This window comes from Panthera uncia (assembly GCF_023721935.1).
Source record: "Panthera uncia isolate 11264 chromosome A3 unlocalized genomic scaffold, Puncia_PCG_1.0 HiC_scaffold_12, whole genome shotgun sequence".
NCBI lineage: Eukaryota > Metazoa > Chordata > Mammalia > Carnivora > Felidae > Panthera > Panthera uncia.
The window spans coordinates 19,486,173-19,502,107 of NW_026057579.1; the positions used below are offsets into that span (position 1 = coordinate 19,486,173).

Sequence of the window (15,935 nt, forward strand, 5' to 3'; positions counted from 1 at the left end):
GTAACACAACACTTCCAAACTTGAATTAAATATCCTTAAATAAGTATTTTCAGATAAGAAAAAATCACCTTGGCTCAGAAATGCAAAAACTTAGGGACGCCTGGATAGCTTAGTAGGTTAAGCGTCTGACTTCGGCTCAGGTCACGATCTCACAGTTCGTAAGTTCGAACCCCGCATCAAACTCTGTGCTGACAACTCAGAGCCTGGAACCTGCTTCAGATTCTGTGTCTCCCTCTCTCTCTGCCCCTTCCCCTGCTCATGCTCTGTCTCTCTGTCTCAAAAACAAACATTAAAACAAAAAAATTTTTAAGACATTCAAAAACTTAGAACTAAATGGGCTGAAAAATAGGATGATATAAGAGTTGATCTAACTTGGGAAATCAATTGAGGAAAAAGGTAACATCATCTTAGAAATGAGGATTTAATTGGGAATTCATTATAGGGTACTCAGGGCAGAATAGGTTGAACAGAATTGAATAAAGAACCGCGAAGAACTGAAGAAAGGGGATCCTTTTTCCTGCTTTCCCAGTTGTAACACCTCTGCTTCCTCCACTTCTGTCTCTCTGGGCTCTTCCCCCTCACCTTGGATAATGACTTGAGTTCCTTATCTGTTTTCTCTTTTTATAAATTAATTTCTTTATGCAGAGAATGCATTCTTATTCTCTTTAAGAAAACCGTTTTAGGGGCGCCTGGGTGGCTCAGTCGGTTAAGCGTCCGACTTCAGCTCAGGTCACGATCTCACGGTCCGTGAGTTCGAGCCCCGCGTCGGGCTCTGGGCTGACGGCTCAGAGCCTGGAGCCTGCTTCCGATTCTGTGTCTCCCTCTCTCTCTGCCCCTCCCCCGTTCATGCTCTGTCTCTCTCTGTCTCAAAAATAAATAAATGTTTTAAATGAGATTAAATATTAACTGATACTGTTTTGTGTTTATGGTTTGAATGTTGTAATATAAAAGGGACCCTTTGGTATAAAGCCTGTAACTTGCTCTTTTTATTCAGTGGTATGACTTGGAGACTATGTATATTGGTACATACCAATTAACTCCTTCCTCTTAATCTTTTACTGCTGGATTGATGGCTGTTTCCAATTTTTCATTATTACAAACATTGCACAACTGTTCATCACAGCCTGTCATTGTGTACATAAGTGCATTTCACTAGAGTACAGAATGAGATGTAGAATCATTGGGTCATAGAGTATGTGATTTTTAGCTGTAAGAAATTTGCCTTCCAAATACTTCCATCAGCCATGCAATGAAAAAAGCAGTTTTTGCACCTCTTCACTGATGCTTTTAAACTTTTTGCTAATCTGGTAGGGGAAGAATATCCCATTTTAATTTGCATTTCCCAGGGAAGTTGAGCATCTTTATTGGCAGTTTGAGTTTTTTTCTTTAGTGAATTGCTTTATATAAGCCCTTGCCCATTTTACTGGGTTGTCCATTTTGTTTTGTTTTTTGTTTTTTTTTAAGTATATTTATTTTGAGAGGGGGCTGGAGAGAGAGAATCCCAAGCAGGCTCCATGCTGTCAATGCGGAGCCCAATGCAGGGCTCAAACCCACAAACCATGAGATCATGACCTGAGCCAAAATCAAGAGTCATGCTTAACTGAGACACTCGGGCATCCCGTCCTTTTTTGTTGTTTTTTAAGTAATCTCCATGGCCAACTTGGGGCTCAAACTCATGACCGTGAAATCAAAAGTCACACACTCCACTGAGTAAGGTACCCCTGGGTTGTCTTTTTTTAATTGATAATATGCATGTTCTTTATTTCCCAAGTTGTAATTCTTTGCTGCTATATGTTGCAGATTTCCTCCTATCCTATGTTTATCTTAATTTTGTGCGGTCATTTGTCTAACAGAAATTTTTAGTTTTCACACAATAAATGTATCAATCTTTTCAGTCCCTGTTTTTTGTTTTTTGTGTCTTTTTTGAGAGAGAGACAGACAGACAGACAGACAGACAGACTGAGCATGAGTGGGGAGGGGAAGAGAGAGAAGGAAAATCCCAAGCGGGCTCTGCGCTGTCAGCACAGAGCCCCTGCAGGGCTCGATCATGAAATGTGAGATCATGACCTGAGCTGAAATCAAGAGTCAGATGTTTAACCAAGTGAGCCACCCAGGCGCCCCTCAGTCTGTTCTTTATATGTATGTCTCTATCCTGTTTTCTCATTGTTCTCCAGTTTCTTAACATTAACCATGTAAGTGTGTTACTACAAAGTTACATTTGAAAGTTGCTTCCAGGACTTGAAATTAGGTTTCCTTTTTTGGGTCATAAATATGATTTCTGAACATTATAATCAGAATTGTTAGGAATTAAACTTTAACCTGTATTACAACTCTAATTTATGTCTACAGAGTGCTGTAAATTTAGGCTTCTTTTTTGAAGGAAATCGTTCTGGAAAAAATTTTTTATTTGCTCTGGGAGTATGGCACATTGCTCCGGAACTATGGAAAACTAAAAAGAGGGGCGCCTGGGTGGCTCAGTCAGTTAAGCGTCCATCTTCGGTTCAGGTCATGATCTCACAGTTTGTGAGTTGGAGCCCCGCGTCGGGCTCTGTGCTGACAGCTCAGAGCCTGGAGCCTGCTTTGGGTTCTGTGTTTTGCTCTCTCTCTCCCCCTCCCCTGCTCACACTCTGTCTCTCTCTGTCTCAAAAATAAATAAAACATTTTTAAAAATTTAAAAAGAGTAATCAGGTATGATCTCTGGCCCATGAAATGCTTAGAATGTAATTGAGAGGACAAAAATAATGTGGATATATGGAGGTATTGGGGGATAGCGGGGTTAGGTCTAGAAGCAAAGAAGCCATCCAGGAGAATTTGATCTAATCCATGTAAGGAGTAAAATTGGCACAAATTTCAGGAGAAATGAAAACTTACTGGAAAATGGTAAAATCACTAACAAGTTAAGTGGAAGAAGTGGTATGTCTTTGGACATATCACTGCAAATTGGCTTTTGTTTGGAAAACAGAAATACTCATGTTGACTTCAGAATAAACCAGGTTGTTTTGTTCTCAGTGATCTTAAGGTATGATTGAAGATCAATATAGTTCTGTCTTCTTGTGTAGGCCAACTCTTGTAGACCTAATGGATTTTTGCATTTAACTCCGAAAATCAGCCACTTATTAAAGGCATATTTTTATAGATAAAAATTGTTTAAAATACCTTATCGTTGTGCCCACTTTAGTTGGTGTACTGGATTATAACTTGGACAGTCTCCCACTTTTACTGAAGCGATAAGTTCACCAAAAGTCATTTATGCTTTCCTTCTAGGCACCTAGCCATTCTTGGTGCAGGGCTGATGGGGGCCGGCATCGCCCAGGTGTCTGTGGATAAGGGCATAAAGACCATCCTTAAAGATGCTACACTAGCCGGGCTGGACCGAGGACAGCAACAAGTGTTCAAAGGGTGAGCCAGCTCTCCGCCTCTGTCAGCAGAATGCTGTTTGTTTTTTGCCATTACAGGTTCCTTTTTCCTGAACGTGGTGAGTACTGGATGCTCAGTAGTTAAGCTGTTTCCTTTGATTTTTAGAAACCGTGATTGCTTTCCCTTCATATTGTTGTACATATTATAAACCATGAACATCACTGGAATCTGTAATGTCTGAATGCAGAAGAGAAAACTATCAGATATTTTTAAATGCCATTTATTTTATGCTTTGGTATCAAGACTAGAAATCCTCGTGTTTGTGAATTTTGATAGTTTCCATTTCACTGCTATATTGTCATGGAACATTGAAACAGCATGACTCTGTGGAAGAAGAGGATGTGAGGAAATGTGTCATAACTGCAAATTGAAGGTTGGGGCTGGGATCAAAACTCGTGTACCTTATATTTCTTGGCTGCTTACTGTGGAGAAGCAGGTAACAGATTTGGTTGCACAGTGTCTGAATCTTTACAGAATGTGTCTCCGTCTTACCTTTGAATTAATAAAAGGTGAATATTATTCTCCCTCCTGCCCACATACTCCTCCTCCTCCCCTGGTCCCCACTGCCTGTTTTGCAGAGGGGAAAAAGCAGAGCAGCAGCTTGGCCAAACTAGGAACTGGTTTCAGCTCAGTTCTCCGCTCCAGTGTAATGAATAAGCTTGCTGCACTTGGACTGCCCTACACGTGACTTGTAGTTGAATGAGCTTTTTTCTTCAATGCGTTATGTAGCTTAATCATGTTTGACCTCTTTTCTGCAGAGACTCTTCTGCTGCTACTACTGTGCTACCCAAGACATGGCAGGTTTAATCGTTTTGGCAGATTATTGTAAGATAGCAAGGAGTTGGAGTAAACGATTCTGAGGCCCCCCCCCCCCCAAAATTGGCGTGTGCTAGCTAGATAACAGTGTTGCCCTGAGACTAGCATGTAAGCATCCCCAAACACCATCTCCTACGGTCACTGAAATGAGAAATTGCTGCTCGAGAACAGATGCCACTCTGTCTCTCTTGGAGTTAGGTGCCCCAGGTTTCCCTCTGTGCTTCAGAAACGTCAGCCTCTGGCAAGTGCCCCTCACCATACTGCTGACTGGGCATACACGTGTTTCCTAGCCTCTCTTGAAGACAGTTTCAAGATTAGGCATTAGAATTAGAGCAACTAATGATGTTTTGAACTCTGATGAGCATTTTGTTTGCTGACTGCTGACACGGTTGTCAGAAACCAAGAAATTTGATTGAATACTTGTTTGAACTTACCCTGTGGCTTGAATTTTTCTTTTGGTTAAGGAAATTAGTGAATGTGATTCAGCTCCATTCTTCATTCAGAGGAAAACTCTAGGTCAGTTATTCTGGAAGTGTGGTCAGATTAAAACCTAAGAGAGCCTGTTTTTCTTGGCAGTGAAAAGTAATCAGTTAAATGTCTAAATCGCAGAAATCCTTTTTAACTCCCTATGGGAAATAAGAAACCTTGAGTTAATATTTTATGTAATCAATACAATGTGCTACCACATGCTAACTTGGAAGTGGATTTAAGAATAAAAGAAATAGGGGTGCCTGAGTGGCTTAGTCAGTTAAGCATCTGAGTCTCGATTTCAGCTCAGATCGTGATCTCACTGTGAGTTTGAGCCCCGCCTCAGTCTCCATGCTGACAGCACAGAGCCTGCTTTGGATTCCCTCTCCCTCTCTCTCTCTCTCTGCCCTTCTCCCCTGCTTATGCACTCTCTTCTTCTCTCAAAATAAATAAATAAACTTATAAATAAATAAATAAATAAATAAATAAATAAGAAAGAATATAAGAAGTCATGCTTGGTCTCTTTTCCAGAAGGTTGTAATTATAGAATAACAAAATGATGCGTGATCAGGTAGAAGTCCATGTGGTCTAGGACACGTGTGGGGTGTTCCCTCTGTTAGAGAGTTACTAGAGCTGCTCCTTTGTTTTGCCACTCTAGTGTTTGCGTTTACTCTTCTGGACAAATTTAACTGTTTCAGGAGTAATAGAGTTTATGTAAGTTCTGCATTTAGAGGCATCTTCTAGGAGAAAGAATGTGGATTTGGGGGCCAGCCTGTCTTTGGCCCCCTAGTACCTAGCCATTTGCCCACGAATCCCTTTGACCCTGTTTGAGGAACTCTTCTTTCTCAAAATGGGAGTAAAAGAACCGCCTCACAGTTTTGGTTGAAAATACATAGTGTGCCGTCTGGCCCCTGGACGCTCAGTAGGTGTTAAGTTTCCTATTCTTCCACTCTGACTAGGACTGTGTTTTTTCTAGATTGAATGATAAAGTGAAGAAGAAAGCTCTAACGTCATTTGAAAGGGACTCCATTTTCAGCAACTTGACTGGACAGCTCGATTACCAGGGTTTTGAAAAGGCCGACATGGTGATTGAAGCTGTTTTTGAGGATCTTAATGTTAAACACAGAGTGTTAAAGGAAGTAGAAGCGGTAAGTGAGAGGCCTGTTGTACTTGAATCCCAGTGAGTGGAGGACACGGGTTGTTTTTTGTTTTGTTTTTTAAACAGAAACTCATGGTTCCCTTTATAGGGCTGTTCATTTCCAAACATCAGTTTTTATGTCAATTCGTGCACACTACGTAGTTACAAAAGTCAAATCTGAGTCCTGAGGGAAGAAAATCAAGTAGTTTATTAACCTAAGCACAGGGTTCATTAGCATTCCGTGGGAGTTCAGTCACCCAGACCTACAGATAACCTCATGGAGTATAGCCAGCTTTCTTGACGTTTTTGGTTGGCTACAAGCCGTAACTATACTTCTTCAGGTCTAGTCCACAAAGGAAGTAGGGGAGAAATTTTTTTCCCCTGGCAGGTTTCAGATGCTCACTTTGTGGAAATGTTGCTTTGGTTTTGACCCCAAATGCTCTACCTCCCATAAATAAAACAAGTGTTATAGTGGGTGGTATAAGAAAAGGCCCAGAGAAGAAATGACAGTAATCCGGACACAAGATAGAACCGGGGTCTTGACCAGCCTATAGTTGTATCAATAGAATGTGGGCTAATAAATTGTGCAAATGAAGTGGCACAGACTTGGCAGTGCTCTGGGTGTCTTGAGTAGTGGCTGTACCCTCACGACGCCCTTCTGTGTGAGGACGGTCGCTGCTGTGTGATAGACTGAACCTAAGGGGGGTTTAGAAACTAAAGACAAGCAGCTCTTTTGGGGACAGCTTCCACTTTGAAGTCCATACATTGCAAAATCTTCCCTTTTGACAAAGTGTGATGTCGATTAGCTGAGGGGAAAGGTTCGAAGAGCCGGGTAGATTTATGTTCCGTCTGTGCCGGGTGGCACGTCAGCTCACGTGTGTAGGTGGTGTTCCCACGGCTCCGGGGGCACCTGCCGAGGCAGTGGCAGGTAGACCCTCAGGACCGGCAAAAGCAGACACAGGCAACATGGAGAGAAGAGCGTCTGCCGGGTGACTGGGTGATGGTATTTGCTTCCGGAGTGTCTGGGTTTGGGAGTCCCGGCATGGAGAAAGGTTTGTTAGTTTTAGCGGCTGGGAAACGAGCGGCCAAGGAGAAGAGAGGGAGGAGGGATCAGATCAAGAGAAGTGCAGACTGTGAACGAGCCTGTACAGCGGTGCCTCTGGCTGCCGAGCGAACAAAAGCAGAAGCGGTGGGGGCTTCTCAGGGCCTGGCCTGGAGCTCAGCGCCTCACTGCTGCTTTCCGTTGGTAAAAGCAAGTCACGAGACTCGAGGGAGGAAGCGGTCTCCACCTCTGGATGGGAGGAGAGACGCCGGAACGAGGAGGGGGGGGAGTTGTTGCCAACCGCCTTTGGAGACACTGGTTTGCTCTTCATAGAGAGTTTCACCACCAGCATGAAACGCCTCACCGCCAAGACGTGCCCCCGGAGAGTCCGTTAGCTCCTTGCACTTACGCTCTGCTGTCAACTCACTGCTGATTAACTGAGATCATGGGGGCCTCACCACAAGCTGACTGCTAAGCCAGGCTTCGTCCACCAGGGGCCTCTCTAGAGTTTTCCCTTTTTTCTTTTTAAAAAAATCTTAATGCAGTATTTTGCCGGGTTACAATATTTTAGACTCACCTTTCAGTGTGTTGAATGTGTCTTGAACCTGATTCCCATCTCTGATGTTAAAATTTTGCCTGTCCCAGTTTGCACAAATTTGACAGATGCGCTGTCCATGTTTTTATATAAGCAGCTGAATAAAAACATGAATAACTTGCGATCATGGACAGAATGATGACATAGTCTATATTAAAGACTATTCTCCAGGTTGATAAAGCTAATAGTTAATAGTATTCACGTGCCATAGATTAATTACCGTGGTGCAACATTTTCTAATAACACCATAAAATGAGCTAGGCACACACGGTATGGCTTGTTCTTATCAAAGTGAAGGGTGGGGGTGTCATGAGCTTTCAGACTTGAGTGCAGATCCAGACAAGAAGAGGAATTGGCACCCGTGCCAGATCTTGAAACGAATGAGATTTGATTCAAAGCCATCTTGTCAGTGTTTATCTGAGCTGTCTCATTTACCTAACTGCCGAGATGTAGTCTCCAGGTTAGGATGCCAGGCCAGAGCTAGAAGGCAGCTGAATGGGAAAGAGAACAAGGCCGACACACTCCCCATCTCGGAAGCCCTGGGCAAATAGTATCCACTGTCTGAGTGGTTCTGGGGGAGAGCGGGGCTGGACCCAGGTGTCACCTTTAGCTTTGTTTGGACTGCAGTCATCTCTCAGGCCTACGTGACACGTTCTTAAATGCTTTTCCTTTGCAGGTGGTTCCGGATCACTGTGTCTTTGCCAGTAACACGTCTGCTCTCCCCATCCGTCAAATTGCCTCTGTCAGCAAAAGACCTGAGAAGGTAAATTCTGAACAGAGAGAAAACCCTGAAATGTTTTCCCACCACAGGCTCCCTGAGGAAGACTTAGAGCATGAGAAGGGACTGGTGTGGACTGTGAAGTGGAGGGGTGGTGGGCTCTCCCCAAAAACTGGGCACAGAGCAGCTCATCCCATGACCACTGTGAGATGCTGGCGTAAGGGAAGCACAGTGAAAGTGTACTCTCACAGGTGATTTGCATCCCTAACGGCTCTGATTTTTTAGGTTCAGACTATAAAACCTACCTTCTTTGGGGCGCTTGGTTGGCTGAGTCAGTGAAGCATCCAACTCTTGATCTCAGCTCAGGTCACAATCTCATGGTTTGTGGGTTTGAGTCCCGCATTGGGCTCTGTGCTGACAGCACGAAGCCTACCTGGGATTCTCTGTCTCCCTCTCTCTCTCTGCCCCTACCCCGCTTACTCTCATTCAAAAATAAACATAAAAGAATAATGAAACCTACCTTTATTATAATAGGGGTTTTTTTTAACGTCTATTTATTTTGGGGGTGCCTGGGTGGCTCAGTCGGTTGGGTGTCTGACATTGGCTCAGGTCATGATCTCACAGTTGGTGAGTTCGAGCCCCACATCAGGCTCTGTGCTGACAGCTCAGAGCCTGGATTCTGCTTCGGATTCTATGTCTCCCTCTCCCTCTGCCCTTCCCCCATTCGCGGTCTGATTCTCTGTGTCTCTCAAAAATGAATAAACATTAAAAAAATCTTTTTTTAAATAAGTAATGTCTATTTATTTTTGAGAGAGAGAGGGAGACAGAATCCCAAGCAGCCTCGAACTGTGAGATCACGACCTGAGCCAAATGTTTAACTGACTGAGCCACCCAGGTACCCTATAATAAGGTATTTAAAGATAGGCCCAAGGGGCACCTGGTTGGCTCAGTCTGTAGAGCTTGTGATGTGTGACTCATGATCTCGGGGTTGTGAATTTGAGCCCCATATTGGGTGTAGAGATCACTTAAATAATATCTTTAAAAATTAAAAAAAAAAAACTTTTAAAAATAAAAATAGACCCCAAAATAAGAGGGAATACTCCAAAATCTCACATAAGCTACAGAGCAGACACCAGTGACTGAGACCTGTTTGGTTCCAACTTCATATCCAGGAATGGAAAATCAGGAGGTGTGTTGAGATGTGTCCACGTGTGGGTTCACTCAGACCTCCCACCAGGACACGAAAGGGTAGAAGCACTTTCAGTGAGCATTTGGAATGATGCTTAGAGATTCATCTTTGGGCTTCTGTCTACCGGAGTAACACTAGGAAAGTGAAATCACCCAAGGAGAAATAAAACACCTCACCTCTCTGGAGGATAGCAATTAGCCTCAGCTAGCCAGAGTCAGCCAAAAGTAGGCAGGAAATATAAAGGACCTTTAAGCAGCTGGATTTGTTAACACAAAGTCCTTGTACTGAAAACACAAAAGTCTGTTTATTCCTATTCTAATAGTTTGCTAATGCAAGGTAATCTCATTTCCTAGCACACAGCAGATCGGAAGTGATGTAGGACCTGATAGAGGCAGGTTCAGGGATGGCAGGAGAAGGTCATAGGGAGAAGTGGCAGCTGATAGTGTGACACTGAGGGGAGACACAAAAACAGTATAAAGGTAGATGGACAGTCTGGCCATGTCATATCACTCTGAGCACCTCTGCAACATTGAAAGTCCATAAAGGAGGGGCGCCCTGGTGGCTCAGTTGGTTGAATATCTGACTCCCGATTTTGGCTCAGGTCATGATCTCACAGTTCGTGAGTTCAAGCCCTCTGTCAGCACAGAGCCTGCTTGGGATTCTCTCTTCACCTCTCTCTTTGCCAATCCCCTGCTTGTGCTCTCTGTCTCTCTCAAAAATAAATAAGTAAACATTTTAAAAAAATAAATGAATAAAGTCCATAAAGGAGAATCTTCGATGCTAACTTCTCATCTTCCCAGTGGAGTGGAACAAGCATCATGCTTTGCAGTCCTGGCCTCCAGGTATCTTGGATAGCTTCTGCCACCTGCTTCTCCTTTGCTATATAAAATTAAGGTCAAAGGGGCATAGGTAGGGTCACCAGCCATCTGTTGGCTTTCCTGGGACATAGGACCACCAGTGCTCCAACCAAGAAAGTCCCGGCAGTCCGGGACAAGTTGGTCACCTTTGGCACAACTTTCTTGAGTGATGTAAATACATTTTGCTTAGGGTAGTAATTACACGAGTGTATATGCAGTTGTTAAAACCCATCAATATGAACACTTTAAAGTCTGTACATTTCGTGTATAAATTATATGTCATATAGGCTAATTCCTTTTGCTCAGAAGTACTGAGTCTGAATAAGGACCTGCCTTTTTAAATGCTTTAGACATCAGTTAAAGAACAGTTGAGGGGTGCAAAGTAACTTTTGGATTGGTAAGTTTATGGAACATGTAAATGATGTGTGTATTACATAATGGAGGGTAGGCAGGCTTTGGAAACAGGCTGTGATAGAATCCCACTGCCATTCACTAACTGACCCTGAGCTACCACTTTTAACCTCCTGATGTCTTTTTTCCTCATCTAGATAAGACTGGCTAGTTCACAGAGCGATGGATTAAATGTAAGGAATAATGGCAAATGTATTAAAGAACAGTGCATAGCCAGCAATCAGTATTGCTGTTGTTATATTAGTTATATTATTAGATATTATTAGTTATATCTTACAATTAAGGTGAGGGTAGGGGGAGCAAAACTAAGTTCTATGGTGAAATTGTTCTCTCCCACAGCAGTTCAGTTTGGGAGGACCAATTGTTAGCTTAAGAAGGAGGTTCTCAACTTCAGCGTGAATCAGAATCACCTGGAAGACTTCTTAAGCACAGCTCTGGACCCTGCCCCCAGTCTCATTCAGTAGATGTGAGTCTGGGGCGGGCCTGAGAATTTGCAGTTCGAACATTTCCCAGGCGATGTTAATGCTACTGGTCCAGTACTTCACTTTGAGAATCATTGGTTTAATGAGTCTTCAGGTGCATTTGAATGTTGGTAACTGTTATTTAAACCCGGTATCCTGGTGGTGAGGCCCATCTGTAAACTCGAGATCTAGCTCTGACGGTCTGGCATACTGACTCTTCTGCCTCCCTCTGCCTCCCCACCAGAAAAAGTGGGCCCTCTCACCTAAACTCAGTATCATTAGTATGAGTGGAACCTTCATTCATTCTTCCCTGATAAATCTAATCTGGCCATTCGCTGTGATTTGGTGCTAATTGTCAGTAGGATCTGTTGCCCTCAGTGAAAAGCCCTAGAAGCAGATGGAAGAGGATTCCAGTGAGCCCTGTGAACACACTGAACTTTTTCTCAGAGAACCACAGTGCCACACCACCGCTCGGCGGTGCCGAGCAGCATTCCTGTATCCAACTGCCTTTCTCTCCCTTGCTCTCCTAGCAAAGCGTGCGTGCTGGCGGGTTCTCTCCTCGGTGTTCTTAGATGTTGGCTTTGCCTTCCCCTTGCCAGGTGGTCGGCATGCACTACTTCTCTCCGGTGGACAAGATGCAACTGCTGGAGATCATCACAACCGAGAAAACTTCTAAGGACACAACTGCTTCCGTCGTGGCAGTCGGGCTCAAGCAGGGGAAGGTCATCGTTGTGGTTAAGGTAAAGAGCTGTGAAACAGGTGGCAGATTTGGGGAAAGTTCCGTCAAGACTCCTTATACCTCCAGGCTTGTTTACACCTATTCTGGGGCAAATATGTCACCTTTGGGTAGGATTTCCCCTTGGTTGTCTGCCGCATGGACAGTGCTGTGGACGGTACTGCTGAGTCACGGTCTGAGAGGGGAGTGTCTGGGACACGGCAGATTCTCCCAGCCATTCCAGACCTTTCAGGTGACTGTGAAACCCTGTGCTGTGCCGTTTGGTTGAAGCCGTGCTGCTCTGGCTGTGGCTTCCCCTGCAATGTAATTTTAACGATTCTGTTTGAAAGCATAAACCGCCTTGAATTTTGAAGCGACACCTGGGGAAGGGAGCCTGCTTTCACACTTGGGTGGCACCTGAAGCAGAGGAGCCGCCGAGCTCACGTTCTCTCCCTTGGCAGGACGGACCTGGCTTCTATACCACCCGGTGTCTCGCACCCATGATGTCTGAAGTCCTCCGAATCCTCCAGGTTGGTACCGCTCTTGGAATGTTGGAGGCATCTTCCACCCCTTACACCAGTCTCCAAATTGGTTCTGTCGGGATGAGGAACAGGCTTCCTCCTAATACACTAAGTCCTGGTGCATCCCCGGGATGCCTGGGGATCTTTTTGCCTGGTCCTTCCACACGGTGGTTGGAAATCATGGGCTTTGCTGCCCTACAGTGGGCAGAATTTTAGCTCCGCTCCCTTAACCGCCTCCCTGCTCCACTAGGCCCAGGGCCTCCCGACGTGCTCTTCACGGTTTCTGCATCCCCTTTGAGGCAGGGACCATCCAGAACATGCAGGCCCGTTGGCCTGATGGGTGCTGGGCCGGCTTCTGCTGCACACACCCCTCCGGTGGCACCTCCTCGCCGGGCACTCGTCAGATGCTGGCTCGGGGGGCTCCGCAGCACTGCTCCGTGGCGAGGCCTCTTCTCTTAGTTATGGGAGACTTCGCCCTGTGCGCCGCAGTATCTCATTACTACCGAGATTCAGAATTGCAAACGAGAAGGAAATGAACAGTGTGTTCATCTCTAAATGAATTTGTTCATTCCTTAAAGTGCTGTGGGTTCGGGAAGGCTCAGACTTTCCCCCTGCTGACTCCCAAAGCTCCTTTGCCTCCCTGGGTGGAACAGCCCCGGTCCTGGGCCTGGCCAGGCGGCGCCCAGGAGAGAAGCGGGTATCGCGGCAGCCCGGTCTCGGAGGGCCAGCCTGGGGAGCCTTCGTGGGAGGGCCCAGGATGCCTTTCCTTGAGGTCCTTGCTTACCTCCCGTTCAGGAAGGAGTTGACCCTAAGAAGCTGGATTCCCTTACCACAAGCTTTGGCTTTCCCGTGGGTGCTGCCACACTGGTCGATGAAGTTGGCGTGGACGTGGCAAAACACGTGGCAGAAGATCTAGGCAAAGCCTTTGGGGAGCGGTTTGAAGGCGGAAGCGTAGAACTGCTGAAGCAGATGGTGTCCAGGGGCTTCCTGGGTGAGTAGCCTCAGAGACACGTAATTCCAGTTTCCTGAGACACAGTCCCAGAAGGCCCGTGTGGGGGAGTTCTTCCTAAACACAGAGCCCAGTGTCCGGGGAGTTTTTTAAATGACTTCACGACAACCCCTTAGGCTGGGCCCGTAGACCACAGACAAAGGCAGGACTCTGGCCTGAGGCTCCGCCACCACCCAAGGTATGCAAGACTGACAGGCACTCTCATCGGGGCCCAAGGCCTGGAATACGCCTGTCATCCTGCAGGAGCAAGTTCTGCACCCAGGCGTCCCCATGCTGTCTGGCCACCGGTGCAGAGAAGGTGATGCTTCTAACACAGAGGATATGAGGGAGGCCCGGCAGAGGTGCCTCGCTCGCTCTCTCGTCAAAGCAGCGGCAAAATCGGCACCGGGAGCACGGCATGCTAGGGCCTGGCGTTGCACGTCTGGACTTTAAAGCTGATCCAGGTGGCCTTTCCCAGCCACATACACAGAGTTCCAGGCTCCAGGAAACACAACATCATTTTTCCTTCTCTGCCAACGCTGCTGGCAAACACCGAATTTCCAGGGTTAGCCAGCCAGCCAGGTCAGGGGTACGGTCGAGAGGTTAGAGCTTCGCACAGACTAGCGGAGGAGAGAATCCTCAGGCTGGCGCTCTGAGAGATGGTAATCCTCCCTTTTCCGGCTTCTTTTAGGTCGCAAGTCTGGGAAGGGCTTTTACATCTACCAGGAGGGCGTGAAGAATAAGAGTTTGAATTCTGAGATGGATGGTATTTTGGCAAGTCTGAAGGTGCCTCCTAAGTCTGACGTGTGAGTTAACTTGAGTAGCTAATAGCGTGGAAACGTGTTTCTCTCCAAAGTTTCTCAGTCCTCTTCCATCTTTGTTATACTCACCTTGCCTGACCGAATACTCCTGCCCTTCCACGTGCCTCCTCGCTTTCTGCCAAGCATCGGGGTGGGGACTGCAGCCAAGCCTTGGAAAGACCCCTGTTCCGGCCTTCCCTCTGAAGGTCTGGAGGGAACTCGAAAGACGATTGTCCTGGGTCCCTTCAAGCCCCAGGCCATTTTTATCATTTATAATTGGCAGCTGATGAGGTCAAGAGATTCTGTCCCCCCTCCCCTCCCCTCCCCTCCCCTCCCCTGGTCTAAGCGCCAGTTTCAGGCCGATTAGGACAAGCAGCCCTAAGACTCTATTCCAAGGGTGAGGGCGGCTTCCCAGTGGCTCCTCCTCTCCAGCATTGGAAGTTCCGTCCTGGCTGACCCTCTGGGCTCTGGCGGCAGCAACCCTCTTTCCCGCACGCGCGGTTCCCGCGTCCCTCCCGTGACACTTCATCTACCTCAGTGTCTCTCTCTCTCGGCAGCTGCTCTGACGAAGACCTCCAGTACCGCCTGGTGACAAGATTTGTGAATGAGGCCATCATGTGCCTGCAGGAAGGGATCCTGGCCACGCCCGCAGAGGGAGACATCGGAGCCGTCTTCGGGCTTGGCTTTCCCCCGTGCCTTGGAGGTTGGTCTCGCAAGTTGGCAAAGTAGCTTGTTTTACCCCAGAGCTCGTATTGCTGTCGCCTTCAACGAAGTCCTGTTTCTCCATTTAGGGCCCTTCCGCTATGTGGATCTGTATGGCGCCCAGAAGATAGTGGACAGGCTCAGGAAGTACGAGGCTGCCTACGGAAAACCGTTCACCCCGTGCCAGCTGCTCATCGACCACGCTAACAGCCCCAACAAGAAGTTCTACCAGTGACGGGCCCTCACACCCTGCTCCCCGGCTAACACAGCTGCCGGCAGTGCTGGCTCTCCAGGAGAGTGGCATCTAGATTTATCAGGGTAACCAGAAGGAAAACAAATTCTGGCATTGGGGTGTGCTGGGATTCAAGTGCCTTCAGCAGGACTGTCTCTCCCTCCTGGTGAAATGTGGCTGTGAATTAGTTTGCACTTCATGTTAGAAGGTGGAACCCACCGTGCTCGTGAACCCATAAGCCTTGACGCTCAAAATGGCAGAGTCTCCGGAACCATCCTGCCCCCGCCCCCGGGCCAGTGGCGGGGAGGGCAGTTGTGCACCCTACCCAGTACACGAGAACAATAAAACCCAACTCTTCTCAGCCTGTCTACGTGCTCCTTTTTCTTCGGTCTTTGCCCTTCTGGTTTAAACCCGTCCTTCAAGGAGTCGGAATAAAGCCTTGGGCTCTCGGGGTGTGCATGTGTCGGGAGAGTTCTAGACAGCCCCTTGAGAGAGAGAGAGACCGTGACACGGGGGGATTTAGGGGACTTCACAAACTAAACCCAGCTGTGTTTACAGACTCTGGCAGGCTTCTGCTTGCCGTGAGAAAGAGGCCCGACTGACCAGAGCAGGTGAAGGGCGAGAGGCCTGGAGGCCAGGGTTCAAGAGGCTTCTTTCCCTAGACGGCATTTCCTCATGGCACAATGTCATCCAGGGTTTATTGTGTGTGTGGCGGGACGCATATTCAGGATGTCAGCATGGGCATGAGGCACAGGAGTGAATATTTTCCTGGCCAATAGATCCTGCACGTCTTGGCTGCCCCAGAGCACGGAAGGATGGATGCGTGGATGATCAGCGGGACGAAGGCCGAGCGGCCTGCCAGCAC

General features: G+C 46.9%; 1 protein-coding gene across 2 annotated transcripts in view; it reads left to right on the plus strand.

Annotated features, from left to right (window-relative positions):
- Positions 1-15,431, plus strand: part of HADHA (hydroxyacyl-CoA dehydrogenase trifunctional multienzyme complex subunit alpha) — a 49,074-nt gene extending 33,643 nt beyond the window's left edge. For both annotated transcript variants that reach the window (XM_049651926.1, XM_049651927.1), the window contains 9 exons: positions 3,265-3,399; positions 5,678-5,849; positions 8,153-8,239; positions 11,712-11,852; positions 12,289-12,357; positions 13,144-13,339; positions 14,028-14,142; positions 14,694-14,839; positions 14,928-15,431. In XM_049651926.1, the coding sequence (XP_049507883.1) occupies positions 3,265-3,399; positions 5,678-5,849; positions 8,153-8,239; positions 11,712-11,852; positions 12,289-12,357; positions 13,144-13,339; positions 14,028-14,142; positions 14,694-14,839; positions 14,928-15,073 (1,207 nt within the window). In that variant the 3' untranslated portion in view covers positions 15,074-15,431. The remainder of the gene's footprint in view (positions 1-3,264; positions 3,400-5,677; positions 5,850-8,152; positions 8,240-11,711; positions 11,853-12,288; positions 12,358-13,143; positions 13,340-14,027; positions 14,143-14,693; positions 14,840-14,927) is intronic.
- The last annotated feature ends 504 nt before the right edge of the window (positions 15,432-15,935 follow it).